General features: G+C 33.4%; 1 protein-coding gene across 8 annotated transcripts in view; it reads right to left on the reverse strand.

Moving 5' to 3' along the window:
- LOC107036062 (pumilio homolog 2) overlaps positions 1–16658 on the reverse strand; it is a 130818-nt gene that overhangs the window by 72385 nt on the left and 41775 nt on the right. For 7 of the 8 annotated variants that reach the window (XM_015253787.1, XM_015253786.1, XM_015253791.2 and 4 more), the window contains exons 6-10: positions 14160–14292; positions 12094–12205; positions 11061–11160; positions 10832–10962; positions 7167–7533 (exon numbers count right to left, since the gene is read on the reverse strand). In XM_015253787.1, the coding sequence (XP_015109273.1) occupies positions 7167–7533; positions 10832–10962; positions 11061–11160; positions 12094–12205; positions 14160–14292 (843 nt within the window). The remainder of the gene's footprint in view (positions 1–7166; positions 7534–10831; positions 10963–11060; positions 11161–12093; positions 12206–14159; positions 14293–16658) is intronic. The other variant, XM_015253788.2, reaches the window with a different exon arrangement.

Genomic DNA, 16658 nt, shown 5'->3' on the forward strand with positions numbered 1-16658 from the left:
TTTATTTTTCTCCAGAATAGTTTTCCTTAAACTGGACTGAAGACCAATATAACTTTTTTGCTAATAAATTAGCAATTTGCTTCTGAATGGTAAATTGGGGAAGAAGATATATCAACCATGAAGCTTTAATATGATCCCTAAATGGCCCAAATGTCTAACATGAGCTCCATATGTCCTGGTTAACCATCCAACAGACGCCGACTAAATTAAAATTAAACTGGTTTAAACTTCCACTGAAGATTGATTAAACATTGACGAAACCTTGGTTAAACCCTGATTAACCTCCGACTAAATCCCGACTAAACCATGATTAAACTTCGATTAAATGCTTTTTAAGGCTATAATTTCCAAGCAAATGATGCGATCGCCACTATCTTTGAACTCGACTGAGATAACATCTAAACGAATATTTTAAGGTACTTCCGCAGTAAGTATACTTGGTGAAAATTTCGGAATGGTCTAAAGACGCAATATTTGGATTATATGTTGTTGACCACATTAAAAAGATATTCCCCAAATTTCAAGTCCCTGGTCCACCCCATTTTTGAGATATGCATCGCCAAACATACAATTTTTGTGTTTTTTCCATTTTTGACGATGTATATCTCGAAAATGGGGTGGACAAGGTACTTGAAATTTTGGGAATAGTTTTTGAATGTGCTCAACAACATATGATCCAAATATTGCGTCTTTATACCATTTCGAAATTTTCACCAAGTATACTTACTGCGGAAGTTCCTTATTAAGCCATAATTGAAAAGAATTCGTCGATTTTTTTTTCAAATGATCGTCGAAAAACTAAATCTGAAAAAAAAGCTCACATACATGCATACATACATGCGGACATGATCTAAAAACAGCATATTCGAACTCCTGAGACCAAAATTAGTCATCGTCACACAAAAAAATGGGAATTCCAGACGTGACGAATACAATACTTCCATTCGGAAGCAAAAATTGAAAAGTAAATTCATTTTTAAAAAAATATTAGTATTCCGAATTCCAGGAAACAACAAATTATTCTTATTTGGAAAAAAATTTTGTTTTTGCTGATCAGAAGTGGAAAAAGACGTCTGCCAACATTGTTGGGAGACAGCGACACGCAAAAACATACAAAATACCGTAATGAAAGAGTCAAGAGGAGCCAGGGGTCCTAACAGTTACGTAAACCTCTACCGGAATGCCAAAAATACATCATCATGAGTGACAACCTCTCCTCGAGGCCTCTAAAGACATGAAAGATGAAAACATACCACAATTGTTCACTTTGAGTGCATCAACGACAGCTGGGATACAAAAAAATTACCAGTAACACGTCAAAAGGTAGCAGAAAAGTAGACCATAGCTTGATTTGTTATTATACCAAAATAAACGCACAATCAACAAAAATTTCAAATTTGATTTACGACGTATCATCACTTCATTACAAAAATAACGACCGAGGAAATACTGTCTGACCTTCAAAAATCAATGATTTTGTACGAAAATAATGTGAGCAACTGTTGGGCATGTGAATAATCTCCATTTTCACACAATTGTAAGATTGTAAACGTAAAGAAAAAATGAATGTCTAAGCTGAAAGTCATTGCACTTTATGCTGAATGGGCAGAACGAAGTCAACAACCTGATCCGCACTATTCACTACATGTTATACTGTTTCTTTAACGTTGAAAAACTAGAGGGGGTGGAGGTAGAAAAGCCGCGGGAATCACTTCATGCACTGTTGGGCATAAAGGAATTAAAAAAATAAATGAATAAATGGAAAAAAAATGAATGCATTCTTGGGTTTACTTTGATTGTTAAAGTGATAAAGGAGATTTCCTCAGCGCAATTAACCTCTTCTCCTTATTTCCTAGAAAAACATTACGTTTCTTTCAAGTTAACAGAATAAAAGGGCTAAATAACTGAATAAAAATTGAAGTTTCTCAATTATTGTTTTCATTGCCTATTGTTTTCCGCAAACATCTCCGGAACTGTTGGTCTTAAAAAATGCTGTGAGATTGTTTTTGGAGTTCATTCAAGTTTTATTTCTTCAATCACTTTAGAACTGACTTTCCGTGTTTTTTCTTTCTTAAACAAATTTGATTTGTTTTTCAACTGATAGACAGTTATCTCCTTTATGTTGAAGGAAACTTCAATCCATCAACCCGTGTTCATTATTCAGAAATAAAATAGACAAGATGCTTGGAATGTAATCATTTGCATAAGATTATGTGGAGCTTAAAATTGCAAATATCTGGATGGGAACTCTTTATTTCATTTTTATTTTTGAAGTCTACCATTAGGTAAATTATCGATGTGAAAATCAATTGCATAAGAGTCCGTGAATAAAGAAAATTTTCTTCATTTAATTGCGCCAACGCTACTGCAACAAATTTTTCTCAGTCATCTGAAAATGTTGCTTTCATATGCATCTCCATCAGTCGAAAAAATTACAGAATTTTCCTCTAACAAATCGATTTTGCCAAAATGAATAAAAAAAAGTTATAACATAAAAAATGACAAGATTATTTCCCCCCAAGAAGCTATCGAGCCTCTATGGATGTTCCTGAATCTGATATTTTTTATGTATGTTCACATATGCATAGCATCCACCCTAATTATATTTCCTAAATTTATGGGCTTATTACACGACAATGGAGTTGACTAACTAATGCAGCCCATCCCCCCTCCGACCCCGCCAAGCTCCCTTTATACCGCGTGTAAACCTCTGTAGACCTTCATTACGCGCCGGTTGAATTAATAATACTCAATTATTGGGCCTTAGTACGTGAGCTAAATTATATTAATCGACAGGCAAAGTCGTGCGGAATTACAAAAATTCATGAGAACGTGAAAGAAACGTCAAAGAATATCCAACGTAATGCAACACGGTTCCAATTCGATTTAATTAATTTTTCTAATGAATTCTATTATTCGGTTTTTACAAGAGAGAAATTTAATTTAGCTCTGTGGGATTAAATGTCTGGAAAATGTTCATGAGTTGATTTGAAAAGTTTTGGTACTGGTTCTTTCGTTCTATTTTACGCTCTTCGGAATATCGAAAGTAGGTGGGCCTGTCTGACAATGATTTATGTACATCTGCCAACACCACCAACAAATTTTACATTTGGTATTGAGTCTTCGTGTTAAAGACTAACAGAGCCAACTGTAATGGCATGACGTCAGGGATTGGCTTTTTTTTAAACACATTGTGGTAGAGGCGGATGAGTCTAAAATGAGTTTGCAGATCATTTTCGCAAATAGCTTGGGAGGGAAGAGCTTTAGAAGAATTTATCAAAGGAGCTTTTTCGTGAAGCATTTTATGAGCTACAGAAAAGATATTTTGACATTTTTCTGCAAACCGTTTGGGTACAGAGATATTTACCACCAAATTTTTTGTAAAATAGATTTTCAGAAAAGCCTAAGAATCTTGGGTGATCGCGCACTCATCTCCAGAACAAATAATTTTAGAAAAAACTTCCTCTAACGAACATCAATGGTAGGCCTCGCAAGTCTCCACAAAATATGTATTTTGAGATTTCCTGTCAAGGGGCCATTCAAATATTACGTCAAAAGTTTTTTGGAATTCTTAGACCCCTCCCCCCTCAAAATCTACGACCCCCTCCCACTGTTCTGGAAAATTTCTTAGTTTCTTCATAAAATTGAAATTGAAAAATAAAAATAAGAACAAGAAAGCAGCTGATTATTATTGTGATGAGGAGAACAATTAAATCTTTATGTGACGAGCCTTGAACATTTGGTCATTTATTAAATTCTATAGCGAAGTGGTAAATTAGGATAAGTGCAAAAATAGAACTTTTTCAGGAGAGTTTAAAAATTAGACCACGCTTAAGAGAACAGCCGATTCAAGCAATAGAAAATTAAAAACAAAATTGCACTTATGCTAGTTTATCATTTCACTGTAGAATTGTTGCCATCACAGTATTCTGAAATGACCCTTTGGGAATCTTTAAGATAGCTTGAAGTATTGGTGAAATCTTTGCTTTTTTTCGTGAGGAAAAGGGATGAAAACAAAATTGCATTTGCGATTTCGTCGATTAAAAATAGAGAAAAAATACGGCGTGACATCACAACCTAAGCAACCCTTTCCTCTCATTTTGTCACAGAGCGTCACAAACTACAGACGCCACACCTCTCCCCCAATCGTGTGACATAATATTTAAATGTCTCTCAAGTCCCTTGTTCTCGACATAGAAAATTGATAAAGTTTCCAGTTTCCAGAACAAGTTACAGATTCTAAGAAATTCATGGTTTTAGAAGAAGCAGGATAGCCATATCCATCAATTATAATTACTGTTAAATTATTAAGTCGTCAATTAGTTAATATTACTTTCAAATTTTAATTATTGAAGTAATCATCAATTTAAATAGTCAAATTTTGAATTATTCATTAATCAGTAATTGAGGTAGGAAGATTGTGACAATTATGTGGACAATCGGAAATCCCTTATAAGAAATTAAGTATTATCTACTTAATCGAAAATTTGTAGTTCCATATTGTTAAATATTTAATTCATCATCAATTGTAAATTTAGGTTATCAATTATTTTACTATTTTTTAATTTCTATTAGTATATTTAAACCTTCATTTATGTAAGTCAGAAAAATTCTTTTAATGTTGAAAAAAATAATATTGATGGTCATCCCTGCGTAGAAGGCATTGTAATGGCAATAAGAGAATGGTTCCTTCATTTCAAAAAAACATCCCTCAAACAATTGGGTTCTTAGATTAAGAACCTTTGCGTTTTTTAAACAGAACATTCGAGAATATTCAGAACATTGGAGAGGGCTAAAATCTTGGAATAATTGAACACTAATTCATCGTTTTCTTTCTATTTTTGCTTCCGAATGGAAGCCTTGTAATCGATGATTTTTACGATCTCGTAATTTTGCTTGGAAATAATGTAACAGATCATGAAACGTGAAAATATGATGTTTTTTAGAAAATGTATGTATGTATGTCAGAATGTGTTTGCCGATTTTTCGTAAATTTTTTATGAATACCCCCGAAAAAAGGACTAAAGTTTGAGCTCAAAATCTGAAATTTTGTCGGATAATTGGTATTACTTTGGAGCATTTGTGGGCGTAAGTCCAGCTTAATCGGCTCAGTAGTTTCCGAGATATAGCAATTTCTCAAAAATCTTTCTTCCTTAATATCTCATAAGCTACATGACCGAATTGAAATTTTTTGACGGGAAAATATTCCTTACGGTAATATCTATCGAATCAAATCAAAATATTGCTACATAACTAGGGTCAGTTTAGTAATAATCGGCATTTTTCATTTTTACTAGGAAATCGTGGGGGAAACGATAACTCGTTGAAAATTCAAGATAGGAAGTTGAAATTTGGTAGGATTGTAGCTCTTATGATACTACAGAACTGTATTGTTCACGAGCTGAATCGGATAAGTAGTTAAGAAGATATTCAACTTTTTGTGAAAAACTGTTATGCTTAATATCTCCTAAACTACTGGGCCGATTCACTTTTTTTTTTCAAAATACTTGTCACGATATCTTCTATCAAGATCAATCAAAATATGTATACCCGCCCACACAAAGTTTTCGAGATATCAGCGTTTTTCTAATTTTTTAATTTTAAAGTTAATGTGGTGTCCATAATACGCGTCAAGTTTGTTCTAGACATCTGAAATTCTGGGTACTAATTTGTATTATGAGCTCACAGTTATATATAAACTTTTGTGTCAATCGATTCAGTACATCCGGGGATAGAGCAATTTATCCAAAAATTTTTTTTTCTAAAAAATTACACATCGTCATTTTATCAATGATTTTCGTCTCTATATATGATTTAAAAAGCCATAACAACAAACAATCGGAAGCTTATTACCAATGGAATTGGTAGAAAAAAAAAGTATGTGACATTTGCAAGAATTTGGCTTCTGCCAAAAAGGCTTACAATTCTGCTTGTTTTCATGTTCCGATCAATGGATCGTAAAATGGATATATACCTTTGTTCTACGGAGACTAACGAGCATTTTGAAAAAAAAATTTGTCAATCAGATGAAGACTGAGGCACTTCGAGGGCGATTTTAAAAGTAAAATGAAAAACGTTTTTCGTTGATTCATGGGGCATACCGCGTGGGCTCGTCACTTATCCGACTTTTCAATATATGCTATCATATATTAAAATTCAAGCTCAATAAGTCCCTAGCTCTAACGAGGACTTTCGAATTTCAACGCGGTCTCCCCTTAGTGATATCCAAGTATTTAGGCTATTTTTTCTGCAGCGAAATGCTTTTCTACTTTTGTAGTCGAACATCAGAGCTTTCATTTGAGCCCATTTGACCGTAAGTTTCTGTACATTCTATAATGATTTTATTATTTAAACTTTGCAGGTCTGAACTTGAATTTCGATATTGAATCGTTAGAAAACATTTTACAAATCTGAAAAAAAAATTTTTACTTTTGGAGGAAGATTGATGAAATAATTTATAAACAATCAATTTACTGCCATAAAAATTGTTTGTCCGGAATCGTAAAAAATTGATTCATATTCTGAATTTTACTAGAAATCGATGTGATGCCTAAAAAAATATGGTTTGGTAAAATTTAAACAATTTCAATTATTTATTTGTAAACAACAAATGTTTAAAAAAATAATAATTGCGTGCAAAACGTGATTTAAATGACACTGAGTATTCATGATATTTTCACAATTTTCTCATGTTATTTCATTGACAAATCTGATGATTGAGGATAGTTGAATCTATAGTGTGGTCTGTACCAAACCGCAAAAGATACTTGGATATCCTTAAAGTAAGTGAAAATTTAATCTTTAGCCAGATTTTAGTACCACAGAGTTCCGAAATTCAGACAGTTGTCTGCTGGAAAGTAAATACTTTTTTCCCTGTGATCGAAATAAATGCCAGATCCATTCTTTCTTCCTATTCACCACAAATCCAGAACTGCTGCTGAGATTATTCCGCAAATATCTCCAAACAGAATGAATAAAAAAAAATTCATTCGGAGATATACTACAGAATTCAATTGTCTACAAAAAAATTATTTTAATTGTTCTTCCATACCCTCATTTCCAAGACACTTGGAAAAACATCTGAACTAAATTTTCAAATTAACCTCGCTTCTTGTTAATCCGTCTTCGCACAATAAATTTTGAGATTTCCATTGGTATTGACTTACCTGAACATCAAAATGAGTGGTCGTATCCTGAGGCTGTGGAGGTCCCTGCTGCTGCTGTTGCTGTTGAGCCTGAGGTGGTCCCTGTGGTGGCAATGGCCCCTGAGCACCAAACAACTGAGCAGCATGTGAATGAGGATGCTGAAGATGATGAGTAGGTGGTTGATGATGCTGGAGATGATGTGGTGCTGGTGCAAATGCTGTCATATAATGCTCCTCACTTCCCACAACATCACCAGGTTTCAACAGAACAACACCACCAGCACCAGTATTAACAGCCAGTGTAGCCCCTGCATTCTTTTGGAAGTCCTCCTCACCAGGAGATGGTTGTCTACTTCCTGGAGTACGACTACAATAGACAAAAATATTTCTATCAATTCATTTCATTTAATTTGCTCGATTCTAGCGTTTTTTCAATTCATTATTCTTAATTATTGACATAGAAAATAAATAACTGAGGATTGAACTACATTTAACTAGAGCACATACAGTAAATTGACTAACGGTGAATTGCACATTGTAGTGTAACTATTGTTTGCAACTTCCTGGGGATGAGTATAGAGGATAAATGAAAATAAAGAGGATACTTTCCATATGCTGGAAAAAACCGTTACGTGAATGTGAATAGGAATGATAAGGTGCCTGCAAGTATCTGCACGAACATTTATCCTTGATTTTATACTGAATGTTTTTTGCCAATAGTTCCATTAATAAAATTTCCCACTTGTCAACGTGGAAAAGAAATGGATAGGATCACATTACACAGAATCAAGTAAAAAGTTCTCTATATTCAAGTAAAAAGTTGAATATTTGAGTCGAGAATCCATCATAATTGCATAATTAATAGAATGGAAAGTAAATGAGATCAGACGACTCATATTACTCCTTTTTGTAATTACAGTGAAAAACAAATTTTATTGAATGAAAAAAAAGGAATAGTTCAATATAAATGATGGAGAGTATTCTGTGCATGCCTGGAATTTTTTTGATCGCCTAGAATCTTTCAGGGCTCGATGATTATCAAAATATGTACTTCAATTTTGTTGAATTTGAGAAGTGTGTTCAAGTGCCGATAGAACAGTTCTCTGCATTGAGGGATTTAACACGAGCTCCAATAGATGGTGCACGTGACAGAATTGACGTAAAAACATTACGTCAAAACATCAACATGACAGTTCGTTATTCAACGATTCAAAGATAATTTCAAAAATTCTGTGAAGTCAAATTTGCAAAAATTTCTAAATGAATTAGTTTAAAGGAAAATTGCATGAGGTTTTCTCCCTCTGACTACTTTCCCTAAACCAACTACAGGGTTCGACAAAGTTTGGACGTCGTCGACCTCAAAAAACGGGACTGATCCCATTTTATAGATATTTTAATATTGATTTTTAATTTATTTTGAAAAATCTTTCCAGCACGTCTAGGTTTCGTGAAAAATAAATGTTCAAGTGTTGAAAAATTTATTAAAAAATGAATTTGACCGCAGTTTTTCCCAGAGAAAATACAATGAATTAATGAAAATGCAATTTGGTTAGTGCATTTGGGTTCATTCCAATTGGTTAATTCGAAGTGAGTGAAAAAAATCTCGAAAAAGGCCAAATTTCCTGATTTTTCTTGTAAAATTAAATGATCGGAAGTTGATTGCGCACACTTTGGTGCATGCCAATCTCAAACCCACATGTGTTAATCTTGTGCGTTAATCTCTTTATTTTCCAACTTTATTTCAGCAACTAAATTCCTTCACATCTGAGGGTGACTTCGCATAAGGGCAATTAACCGGTTACCTTGCAGGAAAGGCATCTTCAAACTTCATTTTAAATCAAGTTGAGGTTAACACACGGGCGTAGATAGATTTGAAATTGGCGTGCATCAAAGTGAGTACAACCAATTGCCGATCATTTGATTTCACAATAAAAATCATGAAATTGGGAATTTTACAGGATTTTGTTCACTCGTTTTAACTCAACCAATTGGAATAAAATCGAATCGAGTGAACAAATCGCATTTTCATTAATGCATAGTTTTTTCAGGGAAAAACTACGTCCAAATTCATTTTTTTACAAATTTTTCAAATTGTTCATTTTAACCATTTTTCAACATTTCAATATTTTTTTCTCAAAAACTAGACGTACTGGAAAGATTTTTCAAAGGAAATTGAAAATCACCATTAAAATATTGTTAAGATGGTGTCAGTTTCGTTTACGAGGTCGAATACGTTCGAGTTTTGTAGAACCGTGCTATAATAGTTTCGGATAAATTTGCGAAAGGACCTAGAAATTCTCTTTTGACAAGAAGATGAATGTAACCGATTTGGACACAGTATTTTGAAGATATGTCTGGAATGAATCGATTCATCAAGAAATGAAAATGAACCTTTCTCTCTAAATGCGGTTTTTTCGAAGATATTTTCAGAACAATCTGTAGATCAATTTTTGAATTATCTCCTGTTCCTCGTCACTCTACTGAACAATTATTAGCATACATTAATTCATATGTTTTTAAATTAAATAGAATAAGAAAATATTCTTTAAAAAACTTTAGGAAGCTCTCTCATCTCCACCTTATTTATTTATGGAGTTTTTTTCCCTAGTTAAAATCGGGAAAAATATATCATCCTTTTAAATCAAAACGAACAATGAATAAAAGATCAAATAAATTATGCATTCGCTGGCACTTTTCATAGCAACCTGGACACTAAGAGAAAAAACATATTTCTAGGATCAAGTTCATTTTGATCTTAATCATTCATTGTGACAAACTCGAATGGGTTACTCAGAAATCCATCCGTTTTTGTCGCAGTAATGGTCCAATTACCCTCAATCTTTAGAGGGAGGTTTGTGGCAAAAATTTTGTCGACTCTAGAAAGTCTTTCATTCGCTCAGTGAACGGGTATAAACGAGACCCGTCATTTTATGTTAAAAAAAACAAGGAGTATAAATTTATGAAATTCAATTATCAATGAAAATTCGAAAAGAAAGAATTGACGAATTTCGTGGGTGATTAACATGAGAAAATGATCAATTCTGACACAAGGAATAATTTTTCAGTTTGAAAATACCATGTTCACTCAGTGCATGAGACTTATTGACCAATGAGGAATCAAGATTAGTGGTCAGGAAATCCTCATATATTTATTTCTAAGGAAAGTGGAGCAAAATGAAACAGCATGGCAAAATGTTTCATTTTGCCCCACTCTCTCCTATATAATACAATTTCATGACGTGTATTAAATGATTCTCGACCTCCTCTGGATTAAATATTCAAGAACTCGATCTAAGTTGTCAGATCTAGAACTCGGAGAATAATTTTCTCAACATGTATTTGCAGTTTATGTGGCTCTCTTTTTACGAGAATAAACCAAAAGATTTGAATACTCTGGATAAAAATATTCCTTGTATCATCTTTTACAGGTAAGATTCTTTCAACATCTCAGATACACAAAGACTCGGTGAACCAGAAACCTAAGGATTCAATTTCAATAAAGGTATTAATATTCTTATTCATGGCGGAGGGAGGTCAAAGGAGTATTTCGATGTGGAACAGTCCATTTTATAAATTGTGTTTTCGTTCCAGCATCGAGGAATAAATGAAAGAGTTGAACGAAAACATAGGGATATGCTAAGTATCAGTATTGAAAGGTTATTCTCTAAACGAATTTATTTACGTACTTGAATCCTTTGTCATCATCGAGACCGTTCTGAGAGGTAAGTCCATTGCCCTGAGGTCCATTATCATCTTTAGATCCGTCAAACGGACTCGCTGCACCTTTATCCTTGTCCTTTTTATCTGTATTATCATTCTGTGGGAGAAATAAATAAGGAATCAATGTAGATAGAATAAACATACTGGTGTTATTCAATTCCATCATTTTTGTTGATTATTTCAAAGGAATCTTACCAATCGTAGGGAAACCATTCGAGGCTCCAGATCTTTCGGTGTTGTTGGACTTGAACCCAGCACGTATTCAACCATTTTGACACCAAGACCACCAGTCTCACTGAAGATATAATTGGAATAAGTATTATTTTGTATTGAATTAAATTTCAGGAATTGATGGAGGATTCTACACACCTCAAACATCGTGAAAACTAATATATTAGTTGAAACATTTCGAACGATTCTTCGTGTTTTTAGATCGTATAAAATTCCCTATTAAAATGGTCTTTAAATGCTATTAAACATTCGTGAAATATGCAGATGTACTTAAGTATGTTTGACTATTTTCAGAAAATCGATTTTTTTTATAGTTAAGGAAAGTTTTGTGATTTTCCATACTAATAAGGGAGCATATGAAGCCAACATTTTTGATAATTAAGAAGAATTAGTTGCAGTAGTGTTGACGAAATGAATTGAACAAATATTCCTTCTTGAATATCCTTTCAGATCGTGCATTAGAATGCACGATCTCTTATGGAATTTATATTCGAATTAATAATTCACCTACTTGAAGAGTCCTAAAATATAGATAAAAATAGAGAGCAATCCGAAAAATATACTGAATATTAAAAACTTTAAGCTCCATATAAACTATTTATTCCTGAATGATCTATTTGGTTAGTGCATTAAAATTTTCATCAACATGAAGGATATAATTGACTTGAAAAAAATATATAATTTTTTGTGTCTGCGGTTTTGGATAAACATCCTTAAAAAAACTTCCCATTCAGTACAAATTTCATATACATTACATCCCAAGTAGTTGGAAAACCAGTGTATTCACTGAAAAATGTCAAGAGATTTTTTTACAAATGATGAAGTCGAATTTTAATTATGTAAAAATACATTTTTTAATTGCCTATAATTTTTCTACAAAGTAATTCCCTTGACATTTTTCTCTGAATAGCGTTTTCCTCAAGATGTATGTAAAGGAATGATGATATCGATTTTACTCCCTCTTTCAACTTCAACCAATGAAGTTCAATGTATTCACCTGCTTCTGGGGCTGAGTACAGCTCCAACCTCAGATGTTTGATGATGATATCCAGTACCAACACCAACTCGCCTTCCAGTCCCCATCGAGATCGGTTGTGAGACGGCATGATCTGAAAAACAAAAGCAGATAAGAATTACTCCATAATCCTTAATCATCAGAATTTCGTCTAAATCATCTACACTTAAATTATATCCCTTTTTCCTTATTCCATTTGTTCTGATCGTAATTACTCTAATTCTAATTGCTCCGGAGTCACTGAAATCCAATCCTCAAATGACCGATTATTAGTCCTCAATTAAAGGATTGGTAATGATAATGATAAAGTAGACGGGGTTTGATAACTAGGTACGAGCCTGGGCATTGGGACGTTGCCCCCACCAGGTACCGAGCCGATGCCGGGCGTCTGTCGTCATGGTAACAGCCGCGGTGCACCCATCGGGCCACCCCCTCACCCACCTCCCCCTCATCTTCCTTATTCTCTTCATCAAACTTCATACATGTAAAAGTCCTTTTATTTTGCAAAAAATACAATACCGATGGGTAAAATAGGCTGTCATTAGATCGTGAATGAGGGAAAGTGCCGGGTAAAATTGTAATCTCAAGCCTGGAGGTGAATGCCGCAATTTTTTTGTTTGAGATTCAAATTGATTAATTTTTTTCTAACAGCGGCCATTGTTGAATGGTGAAAGAAAATTAGTGGAAATTACATGTAGATTGTTTCGGAATTATCTAGGAAGCGGAGAGATTTGGTGGAATCAGGTGATCTTCTTTATAGGGCTGGACAAGCTCTACAATAGTCTTTCAATATTGTGTTAAGGGGTAACAGAATGCCGCTAATTTTCCGAATTTTTGAACAAATTTCCTGCTGAAAGTTATTGATATTTTTACAAATCAAAGGACATCAAAGTCTAGGAGGTGACGATGAAGATCAATGTGCTTTGAGTTAAAAAAATATTAATAATTTTGTGCAGAAAATTTGTTTGAAAATTTCGAGGAAACGATGATCTTCTGTTATCCCTTAAACGTACTCAGTTTAAAGATCTTCACCAATTATGATGTGCAAACAGTTCTTGAAACTAGTGAATCAATTGATTGACAAATTTTAAATTCCTGTGTAGATTATATTGTAAGTATCCTTCAAATGAAGAAGTTCAATAGAATCTACCATGAGGTTCTTTTAGAAATGTGAAATAAACTAGGTTCAATACTTAAAATAAAAAAATTTGAATAGAAAGGTGGTCGTCTTGCATTTTCATTCCTTGTTCGATGTAAATGGTCATACTTAAAAACTTGAAGAATAATTCGGTAAAAGTAAGTATTTGTTCTATTGTAACTCCTTTTTAGAGGGATACGCCAAAAAGTTGAATGTTCTCATTTGAAGAAAAAACCAGGTTCTTTTGATATTCTACAGCAGACATTTTCATTCAGTGAAAAAAAAAATACAATAAACAACACTAATTAGTAAGTTATTTTCACATTTGGTTGTTCTCACTCTGTCAATATTGATTTCCCAATTATGACTGAAACTATTTTAGAAACGTTAAGAGGCTGCTTTTGGAGTTATCGAAATTTCCCCACGAACAGCCTCTTGATTTTTTTTTTATTGTGAAACAGCCTCTTGATTGATTCTCCCAAACGTTATCATTCTAGTAGCGAAGCGGTTCCAGTCGATTTTGACTATTGGCCAGTTTTCAATGAATATCTTGAAATCTAAGGGAGATGGCAAAATTTTTGTTATAACCTTTTTTGTAGCCTTCAACTCGCTCTACCCAAAGGTCATTATGATAATTTCGCTATCTCCCTTAGATTCGAAGGTATTCCTCGAAAACTCAGCTAAGGATTAAATATCGACTTCAACCGTTTTATCGCTTCATTACTGATTTGTTTCAAATATCGTCACGTTTACTTTATCATTTTGATCTCTAGTCTCAATTCGATTTTTTCATTTATATATTTTCTTTTTCGTTTAATATTTTTACACTATTATGATAAAGCGATAAAAGATGAATACAGCAGTGTCATCGTTTTTGAAAGTTTCATTCATGTATATAAAAGAAAATTACCTGGGGTACTCCAGGTAGAATCTCGCCACATCTGATGATCACCAAGATGAAGTATCCCACCTCCCTTGACACCACCCTCATCCTTGGAACCGCCCTCATCCACGCCCCACAGTTTTTTAGCCGAGGGTGCGATCTGCAAAGAAATAAAATAACAATATACTCAACAGGAAATAAATACTAATAAGTATTAACATAGCCTGTGTTGAAGGTGTTTTTTGAGGGCAATGAATACCCTACATTTAATCGTAAATGCTTGACTATGTGATAATGCTAATTCAAGGAGTAACAATCACTTTGCGTGAGAAATTTCGTTATCGTCCACTGCACTGCGATTTCAGATTATTTGCGGTTAAAGGTGAGCATGGTCTGTGATCCGTAAAGTACACGGAGTTCATTTATTTCCATTCTTTTCATGTTTGTTTGGAGAATTAGATTAGAAAATTGAAAAAACTAATGCAGTGAAGTTTGATAATCTATCTAGACTGTAGATTCTACAAGTCAATTATTAAATAATCTCTTCTCTGTCCATCGCATTGTTCGCACACTGAGAAAAACAAAGTTTTTTAAGGCGTAAGTCTTTACTTATATCAAGAGACTCGTGGCTTGAAAATTTCCATGAACAAAATATTGTGCACTGAAAAAAAACTTTCGCCAAGAAATTTTGTACTTGTCCTAAAGACGAGGGCAATATCTTGATGCCAAGAAAGCAATTTCTCAAACCAAGTAAAATTGAATTAATTCACTTAATAGGTTTTTTAGACTCAATTCTAAAATATTTTAATGCAAAAACCACTTGAACTGATTTGAGAACTCGTTTTCTTGGCGTTTTCTTGGCGTAAGATTTTTTTTTCTTAGTGTGAGATATTGTGCACTTGGTAATTTTCGAGCCATGAATTTCTTGACACAAGTAAAGACATATTTCTCAAGAAACTCTTGTCTTACCAATGTATATCAATGTTTCACGTAGACCTGAGGCCTGTCAAACACAGTGCACAGAAAGAGTGAGGGAAAATCCTATTCATCGATCAGCCGAAATCTATATAACAAGTGGATAATTGCATTTTTTAAATAAATGAGTATAGTTATTGTTGCTAATAAATTAGCAATTTGCTTCCGAATGGATTCTCTTTTTTTTAATTCTTATTTCACTATTCTCTTCTATTTTTTTGTCATAGTACTATTATCAATTGCAGCCATTAAAATTTTACATATTATTTGGTTCTGTAAAATAATTCTACATTCAAATCCTCTGAAGATTCCAATTCGTTTTTGGTCCGGGTTTAATCGGGATTTATTCAGGGCTTAGCCAGAGTTTAACCCACGTTCTGTCAGAAGTTAGTCGGAATCATGAATCGATATGAATAAGTATTCAATCTAATAGACTGGTACCTGAATTTAAAAGAGAGATTTTTTTTGTATAAAAAGCTCATGACAGTATTGTGTGACTTGATAAGCAATGATAATGTCCTCATCGTTTCTCAACTTAATTAAGAAGGCATTGAAATATACTTTTCAAGCCCTGATTTAATTGATATTACTGGTCATTCTTCGAATAATCATGAAAAAACTGATTTTCTCTTGAAAACTCTTTCAAATCGCATAAATAATGTACTGTAACTCCACTGAGAAAAAAAATTATTTTTGCCAAATATTCATTTACTTGAGAGAAGCATGTATTTTTCCAAAATCGTATTTCTTCAATCGAGTCATACACAGGCGACCCTGATTAGGTTTCAATTATAACAATCATATTGCTCTAGAGGATGACTATGCTGCATTTGACCTTGGATGAACTCCTCCACTGATTATTCATTTTTCCTAGAGGAGGGTGGGGCAAAATGGAACGCGGGGCACAATGGAACGGTACAAAAAATGAATATAAAGCGAAATTCAGATTTTTTTTTTCACCTTATGTGAGGTCAAAAATGATGATTCGGGGTTAAGTCAGTGACATCAGTCTACTCTGTAGTTATCGCTATCTTGTAATCTAAGGGAGATAGGAGAATTTTGATAAGGACCTTTTTGTAGAGAATTTCAAGGGCTATAAAAAACGTCATTATAAACATTTTGCTATCTTCATTGTAAAAAAGATAATTCAAGGTTAAAAAACTGAAGAAAAATCTGATCTCTGTAAATTCAATTATAGAGTAATAGACGATTATAGATAAACAAATAAGACCTTTGGAATATTATTATTGTTCTATGAATGAATTGAATATTAAAAAAAGGTCCTATAGTTTTTGAAAACCAAAATTCACTACCGTTCCATTTTGCCCCACTCTCCCCTTTTCTTGAAAATTAATAGAAATCTGGAAAGTTAAGGTAAATAAATTTTTGAATTTTCAATTGATTGAAAATTGAAGAATACATTATATGATATAGTTTACTAAGGTTTACTAATGTTTTGTTTGAAAATTCAGATCAGTTGAGGAATTCTCATCCTTCTGCTCTTCAAAAATTTCGAATTGCAATGAATTTTCATTATTTTTCCCCTGTATC

This window comes from Diachasma alloeum, unplaced genomic scaffold, assembly GCF_001412515.2.
Source record: "Diachasma alloeum isolate Michigan unplaced genomic scaffold, Dall2.0 Dall_scaffold_00203, whole genome shotgun sequence".
NCBI classification, from domain to species: domain Eukaryota; kingdom Metazoa; phylum Arthropoda; class Insecta; order Hymenoptera; family Braconidae; genus Diachasma; species Diachasma alloeum.